This window comes from Dreissena polymorpha, chromosome 10 (genome assembly GCF_020536995.1).
Source record: "Dreissena polymorpha isolate Duluth1 chromosome 10, UMN_Dpol_1.0, whole genome shotgun sequence".
Classification (NCBI taxonomy): Eukaryota; Metazoa; Mollusca; class Bivalvia; order Myida; family Dreissenidae; genus Dreissena; species Dreissena polymorpha.
Genome location: NC_068364.1, coordinates 20,675,238 through 20,701,715, shown reverse-complemented (window position 1 = coordinate 20,701,715; position 26,478 = coordinate 20,675,238). Strand labels below are relative to the sequence as shown.

Here is a 26,478-nt window from a genome sequence, read left to right as displayed (position 1 = left end):
CAATTTTCAAATACGTACAAGATACACTTTTGCACAGGGAAAATTCTCGATTTTTTACTTTATACTGTATGAACAATTGAACTTACAGTAAACAAATCGAGACGTTTTCCTGTGCACTTTTGCAGACTGAACCTTTCTTATTTAAAGGGGCCTTTTCACGTTTTGGTAAATTGACAAAATAAAAAACAGTTGTTTCAGATTCGCAAATTTTCGTTTTAGTTAAGATATTTGTGAGGAAACAGTAAAACTGAAAATTTACCATGCTCTAATATATCCATTATATACATCTTGTGACGATTTAAAAACCTGAAAATTATAAAGCGTTGCAACGCGAAACGATTGAATAATTTGGAGAGTTCTGTTGTTGTCGTTTTATTTTGTGAAACTACGCAGATTGCTTTATATATACAATATAAAATACTGCATATTGCATGAGCAAGGATGGCCGGTGGTCTACGCGTTAGGCTTTTACACCAAGGGTCAGTGGTTCGAGCCCACTTGAGGGTGACTTTTTTTTAATTTTATTCTTTTTTTACTGGTGCTTTTTATATCGAATGTTTACATTAAACAATATAAAGCATTTAATAACAAACTTCAATACATTCCAAGCCTACCGGGGAGGGTGCAGGAGTGGTCTACCCTCTCTTATTTTAATTTGTCACTTTTTAAGGTGTAAATTCACATCAATGCTTAAAGCATTAGATTTCAGAAATGTATCAAGTAGCCACGGCCGATGTCTTGAGCCGTTTTTCCAACCCCACTCGAATTTAAACGTTGTGTGTTCATGTGGGATGCTGTAATTTGGAATAACCGAAGAGAAATGATTAAATATTTCAATAAAATGTTGTTAATATTTATCTTTGGTCTAAATCCTGTGTAAGTAGAGTTTGACAGAGAGAGTGGTGAATTTTATTTGATTTTTGACCACATTCTAACGGATTTCTTTAAAAGTAAGCAGCTAGGAAGGTAAGGATTACGTTCACAACGTCATTCTAACTTAGGCTCTCAAAGAGCACACGCAAATCTGCTCAATTCAATACGTTAAATATAAAGAATAGGGAAATACTTACACTCCGCTTTTACCCGACATGTATACACTTCCGCAGCCGATGGATGAACCGCAGACGATGCGTTAGTCGATTGCACGGTGTGATGTTCGATGAAGAAGGAAAGCAAACTTTGAAATTCAAAAACCTTTATGAAGACATGTATTATAAAGGATGACTGGCATATAACCATAATGTATTATCGTTTTGAATTCAAACCACCTCTAAAGTTTCAAAGTAAATTTTTACTGAAACGTTTAAAATCTACTTCACATTTTTACTTTCATCACCATCAACTCATATTATACAATCAAAATCGTCTACAACTGCGACATTAGATTGGACCTTGAATTTGTTTTCTGTACTAACCGTTTTCCGAAGGTTTTTTTACGGAACACTTTAAGATTTTGAGCTAATTTAAGGTATGTGAGTCTACCTTCATGACCTTCATTTAAATACATGTATATAAACAGAAGCTTATGTTGTTTATTTTATAAGAAATGCGATCCTAAATAATACTGTGTAATACATTTTCATTACCGCCTCGAATAAACATTTTTCTCTTGAAATTGATTGTGTTACATTGTATTTATATTCTAAAATCATTACTAAATGTTATATAATGTGATGTTGTTATACCGATTCAGGTGACAGAAAATATTGTGCATATGTAAGTATGAAGGCATGTACTGTTGTATAAGTCTGAATAAACTGTCCGTCCGTCTGTCTGTCCGTCTGTCAATCTGCTCAAGACTGAAATCTTCACGGAGTAAAGGGCAACTTCCCTACAAAGTTTATATAGTTCGATACCATAATTCAATAAAACGTATGAAAAACATTATTACCGTTCTTGTAGTTACAGTATGCATCAAGACTAACTGTCCAGCGCCATTTGAAACCTTTGTTTACATACATTTCAACTAACTGACATTTTAAACATACGAGTGATTTCATTGGTCCAATGCGGAGGTGTGTCTTTACAACTGGAGATTTCATTCATAAAGACTGCATGATCACTGTCAACTGGGTCATGATTGTTGTGTATCGTGTTATTTCTTAAAAGTTGACCCAGTATTTGTAAAAATATTGCAAGACATATACATTTCCAGAAAGGGAATTTATTTCTGCGTTGAATAAGACCGAGATCGTGAAAATCGCTGCGCAATTGATGAAGATATGGCTGTTCAAAGCGATGCACCCCGTTTTGGGCTGATTTTGAGTTGCATACCTTGTTAAATATATATTTGATAGTGATTTTTTTTCTTCAGAAAAGTTAATTTTTCGTTATAATATGATTATTTATCATTCAAAATGATGTTTTCACTAATTAATATCAAAGCCACACGCTAACCACCTGTGATGTGTCCCTACCTCAAAGGTTATTAAGAAAGAAGTTAAGGTCAATTTTCAAATACTTACAAGATACACTTTTGCACAGGGAAAATTCTCGATTTTTTACTTTATACTGTATGAACAATTGAACTTACAGTAAACAAATCGAGACGTTTTCCTGTGCACTTTTGCAGACTGAACCTTTCTTATTTAAAGGGGCCTTTTCACGTTTTGGTAAATTGACAAAATAAAAAACATTTGTTTCAGATTCGCAAATTTTCGTTTTAGTTAAGATATTTGTGAGGAAACAGTAAAACTGAAAATTTACCATGCTCTAATATATCCATTATATGCATCTTGTGACGATTTAAAAACCTGAAAATTATAAAGCGTTGCAACGCGAAACGATTGAATAATTTGGAGAGTTCTGTTGTTGTCGTTTTATTTTGTGAAACTACGCAGATTGCTTTATATATACAGTAGAAAATACTGCATATTGCATGAGCACGGATGGCCGGTGGTCTACGCGTTAGGCTTTTACACCAAGGGTCAGTGGTTCGAGCCCACTTGAGGGTGACTTTTTTTAAATTTTATTCTTTTTTTACTGGTGCTTTTTATATCGAATGTTTACATTAAACAATAAAAAGCATTTAATGACAAACTTCAATACATTCCAAAATCTGTGAAAAGGCCCCTTTAAACGGTACGTTAAAACACGGAGCGTATCTAGAGTCCGTGGTTAAAAATAACATACCGGGATATCGCATGCTCACCCTTATGAGAGGAAGTCTAAGGCGAAATGCCATTTTGTCGATGTCACAACCATTTTTATTATATATGTAATCACAATATGAATGTCATTCCTGATACCGACACGTTGCCGTCTGACATCTAGTTATTAGCAACATCTCTATCCATATGGAAACCACACAAAAACAGTTTGCTAAATCTTGGTTTACCCCATATAGGTTTGCATTACATTACCAATAAAGAAGCCAATACCTAGGAGCCATATGGGTACCGCATAAAGAACCCACATTGGGTTCTTAATGGGACCTAATAATCACCCATATCGTAACCCATCGGGAACACAAACAAATACAGTTTGCAAAATCCAATATGGCTCACTTGGATTTCTCGTATAGGGCCATTATGAGAGCTTGTATTTGGGCATATGAAGGTCCCATGTATCCTTGCTGACTGTGTAATAGTGTCATCAATGCTAGTATACCAACTTGCACGACTTTATCATATACTTTTCAGGTCAGTAAGTCAATTGAGTACAGAATATCTGTCGGACGGACGAAACTTCGAATGAATCATTGATATACACACAAATTAGCAAGCGTATTACCCAATTTATGTAAAAAAAAGTTTTAAGGTAATATCTTATGTACTTTTTGAGTAACAACAATATTGTTTACAGTGTGGCATTTGATCTCTTGTGACAAAAGGTCGTGCATAATCCACAGGTCGTCCTCATTATATATTTACTACATATATCCAATTCACCAAGGTAAACATTATGTATGCTTTAAAAAATAGCAGGATCCGGTTTTGCGGACCGACGGGGGAACGATTTGATAGAAAAAATTCATCCGAAGAAAACCCGGTAGTAAAGTAATAATTAGTTCACTGTTGATATTAATTCTGCATTAATCATTATTAAACCGATAACCAGTACTCACGCGAGTTAATAAAAGAACGCATATGCATACACGTTCGACCATATGTGTTTGCAACTAATACAATGCACGTGGCTTCCGTGTTGATGTCTTGACACGATTTTAATCCTATTGAGTATTGTATCTACGTGATGTAATCAGCGGTTACGTTTCATCTTGTTTAGATATTTATCAGTTTTCTATACGCTGTACCGATTTAATATTTATTCTCCATTTATATTGTCAAAAACTGTCAAATTCTCGAAATCTATACGCGTTTATGACACTAACCGAAACACGGAAATGACCAGAGGCATGGCCCAAGGGCATTTCTCTTGAATTGTTTTTTTTTGCGTGCGTAAAATTAAATCGTTAATTTCAATTAGGACTATTATACTTCTGTACTTCATTGTATTCGACGTTAAACTAATCGCTATGATAATTCTGTTGTTGTTTTTCCGCAGTATGTTTTCGTGTTAATACGCGTTTATTGGGATTAGTTTGTGAAGAAAAACACACACAATAGAATTACCTGATTTTAGACGCAGTTATTATTTAAATAGCCGCACTGACAAGATTTTTTTTATAAAACAACAATTGCCAAGCTTACATTTTTCTTATATTTTCTTAATCGAATTTCTCCAATGTATGAACGTTTTTGCATATATAGTGTTTATTGTGTCGAGTCGTCAAAAGAGATGTTCCAAACGATGCTGTCATTCCCTTGTACCATACTAGCTTTTCCTTATGATTTTACAAATTAAGTCCGTTATGATAAGTTATTGGTAGATCTTAATGCTATACATTGCCTTGATACATTTACATACAAATCAAAGTTATTTTGATAATATAATTGGTATATATGAGCCTTGTACTGAGAAAACTGGGCTTAATGCATGTGCGTAAAGTGTCATCCCAGATTAGCCTGTGCTATCCGTAAAGGCTAATAAGGGGCAACACTTTCCGCCTAAACTTACGGTAAGGAGGGACTACCTTGAAACTAAAAATACCATACAAACGGAAAGTGTCGTCCCTGATTAGCCTGTGCGAACTTCACAGGCTAATCTGGGACGACACTTTACGCACATGCATTAAGCCCAGTTTTCTCAAAACGCGGCTCATATGTTTGTTTATAAGAAATTTGAGTTCTATATATCGTCAATATTAACCTGGCATTGCCCTTTATGCATGGCTATATTAAAATGCAGTTTATATAGGTTCCTGCGAATCACTTTTTTCCTCCTTGAAAATGGAAGCTTACCTCACTAAAAACAATGTCTTTCATTAGAAACGTGCAAAACGTGCAAAAACCAAACCGAATGCAAATAGATGCTCGATTGGCCCCGTGAAATTTATAAAATGGCAATTCACACTATATAAACTTTCAGGTCCTTAAATACGAAAGGCATCGAAATTATAATGTTTTCGATTTTTTAACATTGTAATTAAATTATTTGGCGGTGTTCATACATCATGAATGATAACATAAATCGACAATTGCCCGAATATCTGGGAACTATTTTCTTAATTTTCTGGAAAATAAATGTTACTAAAGTATTTAGTAAAACACCGCTTTGAACATAAATTATTTCAATAACTTTATTCATATTATAATTGAATGTGCGTAGAGAATTATATCGAGGTACGTTGTAACACATAACTATGGTAACTTCTTTCTTTAGCGGAAGAATACAAAATATTATTGGGATATAAAGCAAGCGAAGGCAGTGATCCGGTCCCTCTTCTCGATCGCGCCGCCGATTTTACACGTGTTGTCGTTGTTTAGAAGCAACATCAACACAAAAATTGCGAAAAAACGTGTATAAAAATCACAAAATATAACAAAAAAATACCAAAAAAATCTGTAAAACTTTTAAAATCGTAAAAAAATCGCGAAACGGTAGGTTTAGTCAAGCAAAGTTAACGACTTGAGAAACGTAAAAAACCGAACGCCATATTGTTGAGCAAATACTCGAGGAAGAAAAGGGATACAGTACAAAAACAGGTCAGCGTTTGATCATCTTAATTTGTGAACCGATCGAAACAACAAAATCAACAACATGCAGACCGCAGGAGGACCACAGAGCTACCCTATGGCGTCCCTGTACGTGGGAGACCTACACCCAGACGTGACAGAAGCCATGTTGTTTGAGAAATTCTCAACCGCCGGACCTGTCTTGTCAATCCGTGTATGCCGCGACATGATCACCAGGCGATCGCTGGGATACGCGTATGTGAACTTCCAACAGCCTGCTGATGGTGAGTTTTATGTCATTTTATGGCCATTTTTAACAGAAATATGACTTTTTAACAAAAATCTCACCGTCTCCCATCACTTGCTGCAAGTCTTTTATTTTACTTAACTGATCTACACTGTAACTCCAATATAACGCGGTCAATGGGGTCCAAGCCGCGAAACAGCGTTATAACGGATCCGCGTTATAAGTTTTTAGCTCATTTACTGCAGGGCGCTATAAAAAAACAGGTATAGAATAGCCTATAATATAGATCATGTATATTGCCATTCTGTGTTGACGCAAATACATGCATATAAACCGAATCGTATCGATAACAGTATACATACCGCTTTTCTTAGGTGCACGTTTATCTGATAATCCAATAAAATTGCAACTACATCACCTGAAAAATAATAATCTTGAAAATTAATGATGATATATGTTTAAGAAATTCGTAAACACAACCGTACGCATATATGCCATTTTCAGAAGTGTTAAGAGTACAGTGCATTATGGGGCAGAGCTTTCATTGGACGAGCGACTTTAAATTTAGATTGAATGCAATACGATTCATGTACAAAAAATTGTTTTATTGCGATTTATATGCAAAAACGTGTTTCCCGGGGACTTTCTGATACCGCGCGAAAATGAAAGTGAAACTCTGTTAACAATTACCGGTACACTGCGTTCGCATGTAAATAAATCGTCTGCATTATTTAATTTCTTATACACGAACTGAAAGATTAAATGACATAATACTAGAATGATAATGAAATGACAGAAAAAGTTGTTTTATACAGTGGGCAGTATATTTCACAGCCACTCATTTAATATTGACCTTATCGCGATGACGTCACAAAAGAGGCAGTCCCTTAGCGACGGTGAAAACAACGCCCTAGATACGGTCGATTTACTACGCTGATTGAGCACCTCTGCTGATATTTCGTTAATTGCATTCCTATTGGGAAGTCGATATGTAATTAAATGTCCTGTAATTGGTGTTTAAAATGTCTTTTGACTATTATGAAGGGTTAGATTGCACTTCGAAAGCCCGATATGATCAGAAAATAAAACTAATTGGACTTAATGAATGTCCGTACAAATTGCAAGCTGGATGTTGGAAAAATGACCCGACCAAGTGGCCGATGATCGCGTACGGCGACATTCATGATTAACTTTCTCACTGACAGGGGTGGCGAAATCTCAAAAAACTATACTTGTCCACGGACAACCATTTAGGAAATTTAACTTGTCCGTTGCTGAACTACATTTGTCCGTTAATGTTTATATAAATTATAAACGCATTTATTGATTCATGTTAAATAATGTGGAATATATCAAAATGAGTATGATTTGCTTGTTTTGTTTATAATTGTATTTCAATGGTACATTCATTATAGCAGTATATTATAAACAATATAAAGACTTTCTCAAACTTTAAATCTTGCGAAGCTAGTGTTATTAAAAGATGTGTTGAACATAAGTACATCGTAATCTTAACAAATTAAACTAGTCCAATATGTGGACCTCATGAGACTGAGGCTCTGCACCGCTACTGGTAGCAATTTGATTATCATCAACTGGTAACCATTGAAAATCTCTGAGCCAAGTTTCTTGAAAAGTTCTGGTGCGTTTACTTAGATCATATTTTTTATCATAATCTTTCTTAGTTTTTTTTGGGAGGTGGGCTGCTCAAAGCTTCGGGTTTCTGCTCGGTTGTTGAAGATTAAAAAAAGTTTCTTCTTTACCGTTATAGTCGTCTTATATAACAAGGTAGACCGTGTTTTGATTATCTTAGTTTGATACTTTTTATTTCCGTCTGATTGTATAAGTAAAGAAACCAGTCTGTACACTGTCTAACAGTCGGGCCGAATGTTGAAAATGCGGCATGCTCCCGGTCTCCTATAGAAACAGGGAGATCACTGCGCAGGAGAGTGCACGTAAGTATTTTAGCAATCTCCATGCAGAGTTGTCGTTCCTTGCTCTCACATACAACTCTGCATAAGGCTCAGCACGCATTTTGTCTACCAAATAGCTAAAACCGAACAAACGCATACAATGAATAATTGTGTGGATATTTAAGATCGCATGCATTTAATAAAGAAATATGACTTTTAAATGTACGATAAATTGTGCAAAAACTTGTGAGTTTTAATGCAACTCTTTGGAAATATTTTATTGCCCATTTACACAGATGTAATCATTCCACGCACTTTACAAATGTAAACAATTGTACATATTTTTTATTGAGTGACGTTAGGCATTGTTTCGACGTATTTATGTATGTTGGTTTCTTAACATAAAAAACATATTAATTTTATAATAATTAATTAAGACTGATATAAGATATCATGGTATGAGATGGTTTTCTTTAATGCAGTTAATGCAATGTAACCGTCGTGCAAGAGATTGTTTAGTATACTGTAACCTCAATGATGAACGCTTGGAATGATCATGACATGAAAGAGACGCTTTCATAACAAAAGTCCGTTCTGAGCCCAACACAGAGGTGAATGTAATGTGACCGTCGTGCAAGAGATTGGTATTTTAGCTTGATTGCTCCGAAAATAGCACTGACAATGTAATCGCGTGTCAACATCCGGTTTTGTAAAACTTTTGATTACGTCTTTAATACAATGTATTTTTGTATACCTGGACGCGACTTTTAAAAAACTTGTTGTCCACGGACAACTTAATTGAAAAAAATCAGTTGCCCAGACAAGCAAATGTACGACTCGGGCAACTCGGACATTTGATTTCGCCACCCCTGACTGAGACACCGTGTAAATTTGTTTATTCTGTAATAATGGGAGTATCCTGGTAGATGTTGATGTAATGAGTATTGTCGTTCTTTTCAGGGTTCATTCATCTTCGAACATTATAATTATATTTCTACTAAGTCAATTTATCATGCTAATGTGAAGCTGTAAAATACGTAGGGACATCTGGTACATGACTTACTGAAAGCCTTAGTTGTGTTCATTGTAATGAGAACGAGTGACAAATATTAAAATTAACACACATATATCTGTATAAATATTTGTTTTTCAAACATTATTTACCCCCGTTGCTGTCAAACGTAATTTCTTTTTCATGATGTCGATCGTTTATTGTCGTAACATTAAATCTTAATACGGAATGACGTCTTTTTAATTAACTGATACACGCTAAATACGTTACTTGTTTTTTTACGTAAATTTTATAATTATTAGAATGCTAAATACTTTAATAAATTAATCGGGCTAGTATCTTTACGGTGTAAATTTCTGATTATCTAAATTGGACATGACTTTATATTTGACCATATGTCACATTAAATTTAAGCAACTGTTAAGTACATCGGCGTTAATTATTCATCCAAATGACTGCTTAATACTACCAGAAAGAGGAGACATGGTGGCATCTATCGTGTTAAATGACACTGTCTGGACCACCCAGTGTGTTAAATGAAACCTTTTTGTCAGTTAAGTTTGGACAATATTTGATCAAAACGAGATATTTGGATTATGCAAAACAAAGGGGCAATTAAACACCAGAATACAAAAGCTTACACGATTTTAAGACTGATGCAAACAATCAAATGAAAAATATTGCATTTAATTTAATTAAATGTTTATTTAAGGTGTCTACGTGTTTTATAAAGCAACTGTATATTAAATTATTTCGGCATTAAAATTTTGGCTTAAATGACTGCTCAGTATGACAAGAGATGACATAGAGGTATCATAAATTGTGTTTAATGACCACATGTGGTTTATGCAGAGCCCCAAGTATAGGTCCCCAGCTGGCTTTATGACACCGTGTTATCTTTGTCTGGACAGTATCCGATCATAACGAGATAATCGGTTTGTGATGAAGAAAGGGGCATTCAAATACCTAACATGCGGAAACAAAAAGTGTCGAAATTGGTGTGAATTAAATAAAAACAATAACATTTATCATGAGAATTTATTTAATACGTAACACGGTAATAAGGTAACAAATATAGAGGTTCATATCAGCTACTATATGTTGCATATATTTAAAATTAATTGGTTGTTTGTTTTCATCCTTATTTGTGTTCGTTCATTAAATTTAATTTATTATGAAAGAATTTCTATTTCTGGGTATTTCTATTCTAAAAAATGGTCGCGAAGATGTGCCTTAACTTAAGAAAATTGCGAGCAGTGTTAAATATTTCAATGCAAATAAAATGGCGACAGCGCTTTTGTTTTCACCGTCGTCAAGGGGCATGTAACTCTAACCGACGCAAGTGCCCGGATGTTGCGATAAGGTCAATAGTCAAACTGCAACCATATCAAAGTAAGAATGTTTTAATCGTTTTGAATTACTTTAATTGTATAACTATCCCGCTTGCACTTAACTTATGGAAATTATCGCACTGAACCGCTCTGACGAGGAATACATGTAGTAAACACTGACACGCGAGTTTTTCACACCTTTATTGACATTACACAACAGATTAACACCAATTAGCTGTCGGTTTTGTTTAACCTCGAGGCGATTATAATCAGTTCAACGGACGGTTGAATAAAGCAATCAACATGTGATTGCCGCCATCTTTGAATTGTCTGAAAATACATGAAGTTGCATAATACGGATTTGAATAAGAAATCAAATGGAAGGTTGGAGAAAAAATGGGATCCAAGCACCCCCCGCGTTATATTGGATTCAGCGTTATAACGGAGCGCTTTATATTGGAGTTACAGTGTATCATCATCCTGCTGTCTGATCCTGTTGTGTTATTCTGTGAGTAAAAAAGTACTGAATTTTATCTCTTTTGTATTTGCTTAATTGAAATATTGTCTTTACTTTACAATAATTATATAATTTAAATGTTTTAGCTGAAAGAGCATTAGATACCATGAACTTCGACACAATCAAAGGTCGCCCAATCAGAATCATGTGGTCACAGCGAGACCCCTCTCTCAGAAAGTCTGGAGTTGGTAATGTTTTCATCAAGAATCTGGACAAGTGCATTGACAACAAGACGCTTTATGACACATTCTCTGCATTCGGAAACATCCTATCATGCAAGGCATGTTTGTGTATTGATGAATTATAATCAGCGTTTTTTTTCCCCAAAGGGGAAAGCTACCTGTACCCCTACAATTGGGAATTTTTCGAGTCGTGAAAACTTAAAATTGGGAATTTTTCGAGTCGCGAAATCAATGAATTGGGAATCTTTAAAATGCATCTTCTCTACCATTAGTGGCTTCATTCTGCATCACAAAGCATCTTAAGCTCTAGGTTTTAACAGAAAATGATATGTTTACAATCATGTCATGTGAAAATTGTTTTATTGCCACTTCAGTAGGAATGTGCCTGTCAATGGAAAAAAAATCTTCTAGTGATAGGCATAATCACTGAGGTTGCATAAAAAATAATATTAATACTTTTATTTAAGCTCTTAGAAGGCTCACAAGCCCTGGACAGTCCTTTTTTGTGAAAACATATTTAGTAATATCAATTAACGTTTTAAAATAATAATAATAATGAATTATCAAATTATATGTAAAATTCCAAATGGGTGATAATCAGATCAAAGTCAAACATATCTCTCCTCACAGTCAGGCACAAAGTTACATTTAACTCAAAGCAACTTCTCAAACTCTATTAACAGCCAGTCATTGTTTACATTTGCAGACAATGTACACAACAGACAAATCAGAGGATACTTACATTACATAACAAGAGCCTTCTGCAATGTTTTATGCGAGTGAAATTAAAAACTTAAAAAACAGAACAAGAATAACAACAATGGAACTTGGACTGGTTTGAAATCTTTTAATAACATTACATTAATGATTATAGACAGTGAAAATAGCCAAACATAACCAATATGAGTTGTAGAGTGGAATGCTTTAATTATATAACTAGAGTTAAGGACAAGAATATTTAAAAAGTTTTCACAAAATAAGCAAGATATAAGCTTTATATAATGTTCAATTTTGTGACCCTAGGGTCAGGGTATAGTTTGACCCAAATGGCATAATTTGAACTAACTTGGTACCATAAAATTTTCTTAAATTAATTTTATCACTAACAATCAGCAAGTATAGTTATATATAATCAAAATCTTGGGAGGTGTAAGGTGCCCCACCCACTTTTTGAATGTTTCGTTTTAACCTACTTTAAACACACACAAAAATCGAAATAAAGCATGAACACGAACGAGAATTGAATTAAAGAAACTAGGCTATTAACAAATTACAAAAAAAATCATACCGAATGATTTATAATGGGGCGAGTCGTTATGGATGTGGGGCGAATCAGTATAAAACAAGGGGCGAGTCGTTAATGGGGCGAGTCCTTACCTACAATCTCGGTTGCGCTCGTCGAAGGTTTTTCCGGCCCTGTCGTCGAGGGACGAAAGAAGTCTGTTAGAGTGCGAACCCCCGGTGAAGTATTTTCTTCTCTCTTGATCTTTTTTCGATAATATTTAGAATTATGACTCATTCTTTCCAATTTAAGATTTGTTATTATCTTTCCTTGGCTACATGTAGTGAAGACTGGTCTTTCGCGGGAAAAAACTTTTTGGCGGGAAAAATCAATCACTATTAGTCGCGAGTATGTGAACCATTCACATTTTACACGACCGTTAGAGTTGCGTCCCTTTGAGTTTGACAATTGTTTACCTTTCTACGGTACGAATTTCTGCGAAAATAAAAGACCGACAATGAAAGGCTCGGCGATTTTAAAAGATATTTTCAGTGAAAATGAAAGGCACTGTCGATTGGGAACGGTACCTAGGATCGTTGGGATGGGTAGATATGGAGATTGGGAAAGGTCCGGTTCTAAAATTGGGAAGCTACCGGTAGGCTTTGGGAAAGGTACCGTTCCCCGGTATAAGTTAAAGAAGGAAAAAAAACGCTGTATAATTGAACACTTTGTGTTTTCTTAAGCAGATTAGAATGATTTTAATATGATGCCATGTTACTATCAGATGTTACTATCTTTTATGGAAACAATATTTGTTTTTAAGACTTAACCATTGTACATATTTGTTTGAAAACTTTCATATAAATTATAACTAAGTTTGAATTTCCACTTTTATGTTTACAGCTACTTGTTTTGTTTTTCAGATCGTTTCAGATGAGCAGGGCTCCAGAGGCTATGGTTTTGTGCACTTTGAGACAGAGGAGGCTGCCAGAAATGCCATTGAGAAAGTCAATGGCATGTTGCTCAACCAGAAAAAAGTGTACGTATATTGCTCGTTTTTATGCGCCCCTCGAAGGAGGGCATATAGTGATCGCACTGTCCGTCTGCCGTCCATCAGACTTTGCGTTCAGGTTTCGAAAAATGCTCATAACTTCTATGCCGCTTTAGATATAACATTCATATTTGGCATGCATGTGTATATGGACAAGGCCTTTTCATACGCACACAAATTTTCCCCTTGACCTTGTCCACAATTAGATTTCGAAAAATGCTCACAACTTCTATCAAAGCGTTTATCAGGGGCATATGTCACTATGGAGACAGCTCTTGTTCAATTAGCTTATGTAAATATTTGTAAAGGCATAAGTCAATAAGTCAATAAGTGAATGAAAAATGTACCTTTACTTCCTTCTATTTTTTCTTGGATCAAAATCATACTACAGGATACAAACTAACATTTGACTTTAATAGCCTTTAAATAGTTTTTGTAAAGAAGACAGATGTTTGCTCTAAAAAAATAAGTATAGAACATTATTACATATTTTAGGGGCCAATGGCTTTTGCGCTTATGCTTATTTAAATCCCTGTACTGAATTTGAAAAATGATACATTTTAAAATCGTAACATTTTAACAATATTAAAAAGTGGCTAGTAGAGTTTGTGTAATATATTGAATATAATTGATGTTTTTACTGCAGCTTTGTTGGTCGGTTTATGAATCGCCGCGAACGTCTTGAACAGATGGGAGACAAGATGAAGAAGTTCAACAACGTCTACATCAAGAACTTCAGCGAAGATGTTGATGACGAAAAACTGAAGGCCTGGTTTGAGACTTATGGGAAAATCATCAGTGCAAAGGTATGGTGGTAGTGTGATAATATCTCCTGTTTGTGATTCTCAGTAAATTAAAGCCGTTTTGTTGTTGCATTTGTTGTATGTCTGTTAAATGTAACTTCAAATCATTCATAGGACAAATTCTGTTTCATTCAGGTCATGATTGGCTATGATGGCAAGAGGCGTGGCTTTGGATTTGTGTCCTATGAAGAACCAGAGGCTGCAGAGTTGGTAAGATGGATTTGGTTATTAAGAACCCCTGACCTCTTGCTATTGTTGTAAGTTTACCTGACTCAGTGAGCTGGAAGTGCATATGGGGAGCAATTGTGGTAACTGGATGTATTTTGGCATGCGTTGTAAAGGAAAACTCTGAATTAAATGTCCTATAACTAGGTCACTTGGTCAAATCCTAGATAATATGTGTAACCACTTCAGAGATTTCAATTGAAGCAGGATCTTGATTTTTGATGCAAGCATTTTTTACTTTTCTCACTTGACTAGAGCTTAAAAAATACCTTGAAATCATTTTGATGCGTATGTAACCAAGAAGTTATTTCCAAAATACATTTTGCATCATTCAATTTCTTGTTTGAATTGTATCTCACATGGTTATTTGGAAAACAACCTTTGCAGACTATTTTTCAAATATGCACAAGCAAACTTACTCTTGAAATTTTTACCTCTGAAAACGATTTGACTGCTAGTTTTCAAAATCTGTTGTAATCTCTGCCACTTGTATGACGTAATCAGTAATCTTGATGAAACATGCTCAGCTCTGTCTTGTCTATCAGTATCTTGACATTATCCAGACCATGTTTGAACCTGGGTCAAATGTGGGTATGCAACTTTCAATGAATTTCAGCTTCTTGCGCCATGTTCGCAGAATAAGAACTGCTTCCATATTCAAACATTTCCCCCAAATTGGAAAACTACCCCTTCCCCCTTAACAAGACGGACAATCACCTGCAATCTTGTGGCTGATTTCAGGCTGTAACAGAGATGAACAACAAAGAGGTGGATGGAAAACTGCTTTATGTGGGCCGGGCCCAGAAGAGGACTGAGCGTCAGGCTGAACTAAAAGACAAATTTGATCGCATCAAGCAGGTAATGCTGTAGAGCAATTTTGCTGTATTATGTATAGTGGGTTACTGTTAATGCCTAATTATCGTCTTTTATGAGTAATTGTGGTGGTGGGATATTTGGAATTTTGGCATCTTGTTCATTTAATACATGGTTCCAGTGTATGATGTTAACCCATGTTTTATTGAAAGAGCTAGCTTTTCTAGAAAAACCTTGAGCCTGGATTTGGATATATATGGCTTTCAGGGCTCGACACTTAACGGTGGTCCATTGACCCAGGGTCAGTAAAAAAAGGGAGGACCAGTGAAACTAAAAATTTGGTTGATCCCTTGGACCAGTGAACAATCCTGGCCAGCTTATTGTGAAATACTGGTGGAAAGCTGTTTTCAGCAATAAAACAACTTTATATGTTCATAATTAACTGATAATTTCATCATTATTTTATGGACCACCTCGAGACCGGGATAAAAATAGCAACATATTGGAAATTACATTTTTTCTAGATGACAGAAAAATGTTGTCGGATCAAGAAATCGATTTGTGATCCGCAAATGTTTTCCGCAAATGTCTCCGGACTGTGCCGTGATTGATAAACAAATTAACATCAAATTCGAAGCGCTGAATAATGTTTTGATATTGTGGGAGAGTAAACGTGCGTATTTTCAAGATTAAAAGTTTTCGCGATGTGGAATTTCATTCCGGGGGTGGTTGAACCTCCTCCTAAAAAACTTAAAAGTACCTCCGCATAAAAAACCTAAAACTAATGAAGAGAAGCTTGAAGTATAGCGAAAATATGAAAAAGATAAGTGATAGTTTAGTAGATAGTATAGTTTTTTTTATAAGTGCACAATGCATTGTGGATAGTCCGAAAAGTAAGTTAAAATATAGGTAAAATAACATTGAAATTTTCGGACCACTTGAAATCTTCTGAAAGCTGGCTGTCCTTTTGGTCAGTAGGTAAAAAAGTTAAGTGTCAAGCCCTGGCTTTAGTCGGCTCGCTTATTTCAATTATTCAAAGTACTATTTTAAGAAATTATAGCGCTGTACAAAATCGTGTTTTATTAAAACCTGTTAAATATATGAAATTAAATATGTGCATACTTTGTTCAAATATGGAAAAAGAGAGCCTACGCTGAACCTGTTAAAAATAGGCCCAAGAAATACGAGAAATAAGCGCCTGGAGAAGTTCAGGACTTCATGAAGAGGATTAACTTTATTCAATGTTACAATTTTTTGTAGGAGCGCATGAACAGATACCAGGGTGTGAACCTGTACGTGAAGAACTTGGACGACACCATAGACGATGAGAGACTGAGAAAAGAGTTCTCCCAGTTTGGTACCATCACCAGCGCAAAGGTGAGAATTGGGTCCAATACAGTCAATGTTGCAGTTTATGTTCTATGATACAGGGTTCGACACTAAGGCACGTCCGACAGACATTGTCTAGTAAGATCGGTGGTCGGGCTAGTAAAACTGTGGGCTAGCTTGTCCGACTGGTCGTACGTAAAAAATCTATACTGATTCATATAACTATAACTAACCGAAAACCTTTTTCTCTTAATGTGCAAAAATAACTCTCATATCCGTTATTTACATCAGAACATAACAAGCATATATAAATAAACGCGGAGCATTCACATGATTCATCGCTATTTTTAGACGCGAAGGAGAGCTTCCCGCAGAAATTGCTTGTTTTCATTGGTCAAGTTGTCATTAATATTAATGATTTTCTGCAGTGTCTTAGAACTTTACATCATGTTTTTATGACTTCTATCAAAAATCGGTATCATCAATGTTAACATTTTGGCGTTGCAGACGAGAGAATGTAATTTAAAGAATGGCTTTGTTCAAGATTGGATTTTCGTCCGACAAATAAGTTAATAAAGAAGAATCCGACGGTAAAACTGACACAAATTACGTTGGAAAAAGGGCCTTGGAGCTGTGGTTGCATGGAGCACAGTGGTCAAGGAGGCCAGAATTTGATGACGCTGAATAAATGTCACCTGCTATACAGACATCATTTGAGTAACTGGTGATAATAGTGAAATTATACCAAACAATTTATGTTGTTAAATAGTTTTATTTTATTATGCCCCCCTTCGAAGATGCCTAGGATCATGAAACTTCATGGGTAGATTGATAATGACTCGCAGATGACCCCTATTGATTTTGAGGTCACAAGGTCAAGGACAAGGTGACCCGAAATAGTAAAATGATGGTTTCCGGATGATAACTCAAGAACACTTGGGGCTAGGATCATGAAACTTCATGGGTAGATTGATCATGACTCGCAGATGACCCTTATTGATTTTGTGGTCACTAGGTCAAGGTCACGGTGACCCGAAATAGTAAAATGGTTTCCGGATGATAACTCAAGAACGCATACGCCTAGGATCATGAAACTTCATGGGTAGATCGATAATGATTCGCAGATGACTCCTATTGATTTTGAGGTCACTAGGTCAAAGGTCAAGGTGACCCGAAATAGTAAAATGGTTTTTGGATGATAAGTCAAGAACGCATACGCCTAGGATCATGAAATTTCATAGGTAGATTGATCATGACTCGCAGATGACTCCTATTGATTTTGAGGTCACAAGGTCAAAGGTCAAGGTCACAGTGACCCGAAATAGTAAAATGATTTTTGGATGATAACTCAAGAACGCTTTTGCCTAGGATCATGACACTTCATAGGTACATTGATCGTGACTCGCAGATGACCCCTATTGATTTTCAGGTCACTAGGTCAAAGGTCAAGGTCACAGTGACAAAAATAGTATTCACACAATGGCTGCCACTACAACGGACAGCCCATATGGGGGGCATGCATGTTTTACAAACAGCCCTTGTTTTTTACTCTGTGCATCAAAATAACTTTCTTGTGTTCGCTAATTATTATGCCCCCCTTTGAAGAAGAGGGGGTATATTGCTTTGCTCATGTCGGTCGGTCGGTTCGTCCGTCCACCAGGTGGTTTCCGGATGATAACTCAAGAATGCTTGGGGCTAGGATCATGAAACTTCATAGGTACATTGATCATGACTCGCAGATGACCCCTATTGATTTTGAGGTCACTAGGTCAAAGGTCACAGGTGAAGGTCACAGTTACTGGAAATGGGCATTTTAAGGATTTAGCATGGTTCAAACAACTACGGTTTATGCATGTTCTTTTTATTACAGATTTGCCTCCCTTTAATTCATTCAAAATCTCATTTTACAGCAGAGATTTCAAATCTGACCTGTAAATGAGCCCCATATTTACTGCCAGTGCTAGGTTACCTTTTCCCATTTGATCATTCTTAAGTATTGGTATTGTAATGCTGCTACTGCTGCTGCTACTGCTACTACTACTTCTACTACTACTACTACTTCTACTACTACTACTACTACTACTACTTCTACTACTACTACTACTACTACTACTATTACTACTTCGGCTACTACTACTACTACACCACCACCACCACCACCACTTATTCTACCATGTCTACTATTACTACTTCTACTACTACTGCTACTACTACTACTACTACTACTACTACTACTACTACTACTACTACTACTACACCACTACCACCACCACCACCGTTCACAGTGACAAAAAACGTATTCACACAATGACTGCTACTACAACTTATAGCCCATATAGGGGGGCATGCATGTTTTACAAACAGCCCTTGTTTACTGATTAAACCTGATTAAACAGTTACACGACACAATTGTGTTTATTTGCTATGTCATTTATGGTCTAGTAGACATCAGATTCGGGCTAGTACATTTTAAGAGGAGCTGGTCCGATGGTCTGGCTGTAAAAAAGTTAATGTCGAACCCTGTGATAGTGGCATTTTGTTAAGCTCATCTGAGCACAATGTGGTCATGGTGAGCTTTTGGGATCACATTTACTGTATAGAAGTGCAACTAAAGTCATGCTCTGCATTTGTTTCAAGAATAAAACAGGGTTTTTAAAGTGCTTATTAGACATGGTTTAGAATTAATATTACCAGTATCTTTTACTTTCTTAATATGACTTAGTTTTATTGTTTCATCCCCCCAACAACCCTGGAGGCCGATAGTGGGTCGGACTCCTCCCAGGTTGGGTATAGTAAATAATCACGCGCCAGCGTGGCTGTGCCAGCTGCCTCCACACTGGACCAGTCATAGAGTGGCTTGTCTCTGTGGAGAACTGACACATTCCTTGTTAAGAACTTTATCGCAAATATCTCAAGTTATTGAAATACATTTTCAAAAAATCTTTAGCACTGCCACAGAAGACAGTTTTTTTTTGCAGTTTGTGCCATATCTTAGTTATTAGAAAAAAAGCGGCAATTACTGGTGTGTTTACATCCATTTAGAGATTAACGTTCGACTGTGAATCCCTCGAAGTCACATGATCCTGCAACCTTATAACATTTGCTTTGTGATTACTTGATTGGTTAGGTTGACAAATTGGAATATGGTTTTACCAGTTGTAAAATATATTCTTTGTTACGAGTTTAAATTGTGTTGTGCTTTTAGCTTAGGTTTATTAGTTCCATATTAATACTATCTATTTTGTGTGTACTAAGCATGAATACAAATTATATAATGGCAATTTAATGAAAGATTAAACAAATTGTTCAGCAGAGTTAAGTGTTTACTGTAGGTAGTTTTTATAATGTTTCTACATATAATGGAGTGTTCAGTGATATTTTTACAAATTTTCTCATCTGAGTCCTGGACTCGATAACTTGCAAATCTATGAGTCCCTGAATTGAAAGAATGAGTCCAAATATTAAATGATATTTTATTTTTTTATGAAATTTCAATGCATTTTTGGGACTCACATAATTAGAAACTTTGCATCCCCAGAGGTTTTTGTGAGTCCAGGATGCAGAACTCGCAGGTAAAATAATCACTGAGTGTTTGATTGTTTTCATATTGCCCAACAACCCCGGAGTGAGTCTGTATGGCTTTAACTCCTCCCAGTTTGGGTAGAATGACACAGTTCTTTCAGATCTATTGATCCATACACTCTATACTGTAGGGGTCATCAACTTTGAGGGATAACTGTGATATTTTATGCCTTATATGAAACGAACTTGTTCAGAAATTTAGGTATTTTATCTCCTAAAATGTATTGCTGAAATTACTCTCTAAATGCATATTATAGAGGAAACAAGCATTACTGTTTTAGAAGTAATTGTTCCTTATACTACATTTAGAGTGTTTTTATCCTTGTATAGTTTGCCATATTTTTACTATAAAACAAGATTGGTCTGTTGTATCAACATTTCAAAAGGGTTTGCTCCTTTCTAATGTCGAACTATTATTAACAATCTTAACTGTACTTGATCTGTTCGTAAAATCTGTGTTGGGTATGTTGATTAAGTCTTTACTGGATATGTTAATAAAATTTTAATGAAAGTGTAAAGGGGAAGACTAATTTACTAACTGAAGGTGTCTCTAAAATCGATGCCTTATTAAAGAAACATTCTGATTTGCTTTCTATTGTATTTAATAATTAATTTCTTCTTTTTATGTCCCCCTTCGAAGGAGAGGGGGTATATTGCTTTGCACATGTCGGTCGGTCTGTCGGTCCGTCCACCAGTAGGTTTCCGGATGATAACTCAAGAACGCTTAGGCCTAGGATAATGAAACTTCATAGGTACATTGATCATGACTCGCAGATGACCCCTATTGATTTTGAGGTCACTAGGTCAAAGGTCAAGGTCACTGTGACCCGAAATAGTAAAATGGTTTCCGGATGATAATTCAAGAACGCTTACGCCTAGGATCATGAAACTTCATAGGTACATTGATCATGACTGGCAGATGACCCCTATTGATTTTCAGGTAACTAGGTCAAAGGTCAAGGTCACAGTGACAAAAACCATATTTACAAAATGGCTGTCACTACAACTGAGAGCCCATATGGGGGGGCATGCATGTTTTACAAACAGCCCTTGTTTTGTCTTTGATTTTCTAATTTTTTGTTTGCAAAATAAAAAATTTACCATTTAAAATAGATGTCAACAAACTGACAACAATTTTGGCATCTCCATATCAAGTCATATAAAATAAAAATCATAAAAATCAATGTTCACGGCCACTTTAGTTAACAGATGTCGCTAAAAATTTGGTTTTGGAGGTACCTTGATTTTCATTGTCAATAGCATGTTTTGTGAACACCGGGCTCAATTTCCATTCTCCTATGTTGCCTTGCAGGTGATGGTGGAGGCTGGTCGTTCGAAGGGGTTTGGCTTCGTGTGCTTCAGCTCGCCCGAGGAGGCCACCAAGGCAGTCACAGAGATGAATGGTCGTATTATCGTGGCCAAGCCCTTGTACGTGGCGCTGGCCCAGCGCAAGGAGGATCGCAAGGCTCACCTCGCCTCACAGTACATACAGAGGCTTGCCAGCATGAGGATGCAGGTAGGGGCCAAGCACAGGCTGAGTGATCCTTTAATATGTTTTATTGTCAATGATGTGTCTTTTTTTAAGAAGTATCAAAAGACTGGTCAGCCTGTTAAAGTGGTCAAACTTCACCAGAAGCCCTTTTCTAGGCTGAGATTTCAATATTTTAATTATTACAATTAATAGAAGTACATACTAAATTGACTTGACTGAACGAGTTGTTTATCATAAGGTAGAATCAGCAGATGTGAATTGTGTTGATAATTTGCAAGAATTTTGCAAAATGGATGATAAAATTATGATGTTGTTCCAACAATTTCAAGGGTAGTGGCAAACATTACACCCAGAATGGGTTTTGACATTTTGCACTCCCATTTCAGTCTCAGCAGATGGGTCAGGTATTCCAGCCAGGCGGTGGCGCAGGCTACTTTGTGCCAACCATCAACCCCAGTGCAGCCCGTAGCAACTTCTTTGCTGCACCGCAGATGCCTCAGATGAGGGCTGGACCCCGCTGGCCAAATGTCAGACCCGCAGCACCCGCCGGAGCCAGTAAGTCTTGTAATATGAGCCTTGTTCTGGGATCACATGACCTAATGCACGTGTCGTCCCAGAGAAGCCTGTGCAGTCATCAATTAAATATTCAGTTAACAGTTAAAGTGTAAGAAAGGATAATTTAATGTTAAACAACTTTTGCTGATTGCTTACAAAAAATAAACTTAGAAAACATTGCCTGCATAAATATTTTGAATGCAAATTAGATGGGTAATCAGTCTTGTTTATTTTTTTGTTTTTTTTAAAGACAAAGGTTAAAAAGTGATTTTCTCCTTCAGCAGGTTACCAACAAATGGGAGCTAACACAACGGCCCGTCAGCCACGTCCAATGGCTGCCACCAACCAGCCAGCCCCTGGCTCCCAGCAGGCTGTGAGACCCACCTCTATGAATGCTCGACCAATCATTGGCCAGTCAACTGCGCAGGCTCGCCCAGGAATGGCCATGCCCCAGAGCACGATGCCTGGGCGGCCCCAGCAGGGAGCACCCACCATGCCCCAGGGTGCCAGACCGGGCTTCAACCAGTACCCAGCCGGCAGCAGACCTCAGGTAAGATTAGACTGCAGGTTTCGTCATCAAATTGGTGGAGTGCATTATATCTTGGTATGATCATACTTGAGGATTATCAAATTGGTGGAGTGCTTTATTTACATGGTCTTTTTATAATTTATTTCAACAGTCTTCTCCCCTTACCTTTATTTTATGGAATGCAATTGTCAATTACTTGCACAATATGTCTCCTTGATAATGGTATATCAGTTTAACCTAGAATACAGGTATCGTGTAAAAGTTGACTGCCATCATATGACTGAAATACTGTTGAAAACTGACATAAAATTCCAATAAACAAACAATACTACTCTCAGACATGTGATTTTTCTCTTGTTCAGATATTTCCTTCTTTTTAAATGCCAAAATTGCTCAGTAAATAGTTCTTAACATATATGTTAAAAAGTTTTTTACAGTTGCAGGTTTTGTTAATGCAAGTATGTTAACCATGTTTTGTGTTTCTCATTGCCCAGCAACCCAGCCAGGCCATCCACGTGCCTGGCCAGGACGCCCTCACGGCCTCGATGCTGGCCGCTGCCCCACCCCAGGAGCAGAAGCAGATGCTTGGAGAGCGACTGTTCCCACTCATCGCGCGCATGCACCCCGATCTCGCGGGTAAAATCACCGGCATGTTGCTGGAGATTGACAACTCTGAGCTCCTGCACATGCTTGAGTCTACGGAGTCACTGAAGGCCAAGGTAGGGTAACATTTTCAGGGGAAAAAAACAAACTGAGTCAAGAATGTCTATTTGCGCAATAACTGAGCTGGGTTGAGAATATCTGTGCTATTTTGTGATGTTATTACTAAACGGAGTTGAGAATGTCTCATGTGCATTTTTTTAATGTTAAAGTCTATTACACTAACAGTAAAAGCACATAAATATAATACCAAAAAGAACAACCCTTTTAAGATTTAAATATGTTACAAATCAAAGTTTTGGGTTGTGATTTCTTATTGTAGTAAACATCTTCTAGTGTTAGGGTTGTGATGGCTAAATGTTTTAATCATCACCTAGGGTTGTGATGGCTAAATGTTGTAGACACCACCAAGGGTTTTGATGGCTAAATGTTGTAAACATCACCTAGGGTTGTAATGGCTAAATATTGTATTAACATCACCTAGTGTTTGGGTTGTGATTTTTTCTTGTGGTGAACATACCCTAGTGTTAGGGTTGTGATGGCTTAATGTTAACATTGGGTATATTGGCTGTGACTGCTACTCCTTTTCTCCACAAATTGACAAGAATATTTTACCCCAAAAACAATAGTCACATTTATGAGATTTGGTGAACTCGGCCTAGCAATGGATGTTTGGAAATTTTCCGTCACTCTCCAGAGTGGTTTCCAAAGCCTCTTTAAGTGTCAAGTTGTTGCATAGCTGTGTGTAACCCCAACCATGGATGCCTTTGGTTGTAAAGATTAAACTTATTTATTTTAACTAAATTGCATTTAAGCCTAATGCTTATTGAAATACTCGTGTCTGTTTCCTGGTTAGAACCAGTACTTGCTGTCATTGGAGAGATCATTAGAAAGCTTCCACAGTGAGCATTCAACCTGTGATCCCCCAGTGGAGATGGGTTTTTAAATCCCTGCTGCATTGCTGTTTTCAGGTGGAGGAAGCCGTTGCAGTGTTACAGGCCCATCAGGCCAAGGAGGCCGCAGCCAATCAGGCGGCCAGCAACGCTGCCATCAAGAAGGAGTAGCTGATAGTTGTGTCCCAAGAGCTGTGTTCTACACCTCGCCAGCTAAACAGAGATATGAGTTGAAATGGGTTTTATTAAACTTGTATCTAAAATATGGAAATGTTAACATCACTCCAGTGAAAAGTAGAAAAAAAATGTATATACGCAAAACAACAACAGGGCGTCGGCATATATTTGTTTCAATAAACGAACAGCAATAAAAACTTATTGAACATTTTATCATTAAAGGACACAACTGGATACAGATAAAAGTTTTAAAGTCACGTTTTGTTAAATATTCATTTTGCATTAATGACTTTCACATTTATTGTAACCTGTAAATGTTGCGGCGTTTTGAATGAAATTTGTTGCAATTTGTTATCAGTGACGGTTAATTTGCTTGTCTTGACTTTACATTTCATTGCATTCAAAGTGTTTGAAAGACATTTTGGTTAAGTGATTGTCATGAACAAATGTTGACATGGATAGATTTGCAGTAGGGAATGTTGAATGACATGTAAAATTATGTTTACCACCATTCGCGTTATTGAATATGCATAGTTAAAATCGTGTGAATATTTTTGAACAATTGTTGCTGCATGATTATCATCATTTTAAAAAGTTGCGTAAAAATAACAACATGAAGCAAGTGTTCAAAAATATACAACCAAAAAAATCCAAGCTTTGAAAAATGTTTGTAAACAAAATCTCGTTAACGATCACTTTCCTTGTTATTATTTTTAAAAAAGAGTAAAAATGCAAAAAAAAGAGTAAAATATTTTAAATGTGAACTCTAACCAAACTGGTATGTAACTGAAAACCTTGTTAAAATGTAACTGCAGTATTTTTAAATGTTAATGTTGTGTTAAGTATGTTTAAGTCACAATAAGTTACTTGAGAAGAGGGGTCAATGTTAAAGATGTGAACAAATGTTTACTGATAGTTTTTTTATTATATTTGGGAAAGTGATGCTATCGACAAACTTTGTTTACAACGTTTCTGATTTTTTTTATTTTTTGGGGAAAATACTGTTTAAATACTTTAGAAAATACAATAAAAGTTCAATGGTTACGCTGTGTTGTTTTGCTTATGGTTTACCTTGTAAAGTTTAGAAGTTGGCATACATGTAAAATGCTACTTGACCTGATTTGAATATCACGAAATATGAAAAGAAAGTCCATATTCTGACTATTGTGTTGTAATCAATTGTTGAGATGAGTTCGGCAATCTTGCTCAGTTGTGTTCATGAAAGCTTTCTTCGGTTTGAGGAGGAATGTTTGCATGTTCTTCAAGCCGAGATGCGAGATTGCTAGTGTGCTGACAGACATACTAAATACTTGGCTGAATGGATACTCTAATATCAGCTTTTGAGTTGAGCAGAAACTAATGTTCTGGATTCTCATTGAACTCATTTCAGAAGCAATAAATTTTATTGATGCTAATACGCACAAATCAAACTATCTGGAATTATATTGGCTAATACGCACAATAAACTACCTGGAATTATATTTGCTAATATGCACAATAAACTACCTTGAATTATATTGGTTAATGCGCACAAATCACAAACTATCTTGTTTTATATTGGCTAATACGCACAATAAACTACATAGAATTATATTTGCTAATGCGCACAATTAACTACCTGGAATTATATTGGCTAATACGCATCAATCACAAACTACATGGAATTATATTGGCAAATACATGTACACACAAATAACAATAAACTACCTGGAATTATATTGGCTAATACGCACAATAAACTACCTGGAATGATATTGGCTAATACACACAAATCACAATAAACTGCCTGGAATTCTATTGGCTAATATGCACAATAAATTACCTGGAATTATATTGGCTTATAGGAACAAATCACAAACAACCTGGAATTATATTGGCTAATACGCACAAATCGCAAACTGCCTGTGGAATGATATTGGCTAAAACGC

General features: G+C 36.3%; 1 protein-coding gene across 2 annotated transcripts; it reads left to right on the top strand.

The window, feature by feature from the left end:
- Positions 1–5,763: 5,763 nt before the first annotated feature.
- Positions 5,764–25,594, top strand: LOC127847245 (polyadenylate-binding protein 4-like). Of its 2 annotated transcripts, none has more exons than XM_052379036.1 (12): positions 5,764–6,301; positions 11,124–11,317; positions 13,365–13,480; positions 14,139–14,298; positions 14,431–14,505; positions 15,262–15,378; positions 16,594–16,710; positions 21,557–21,760; positions 22,123–22,291; positions 22,576–22,841; positions 23,315–23,539; positions 24,452–25,594. In XM_052379036.1, exons 1-12 carry the CDS (start codon positions 6,103–6,105, stop codon positions 24,542–24,544), a joined length of 1,935 nt encoding a protein of 644 aa, XP_052234996.1. In that variant the 5' UTR covers positions 5,764–6,102; the 3' UTR covers positions 24,545–25,594. The 2 variants fall into 2 exon arrangements, with proteins under 2 accessions (XP_052234996.1, XP_052234995.1); XM_052379035.1 differs by having other exon boundaries at positions 22,573–22,841.
- Positions 25,595–26,478: the final 884 nt, after the last annotated feature.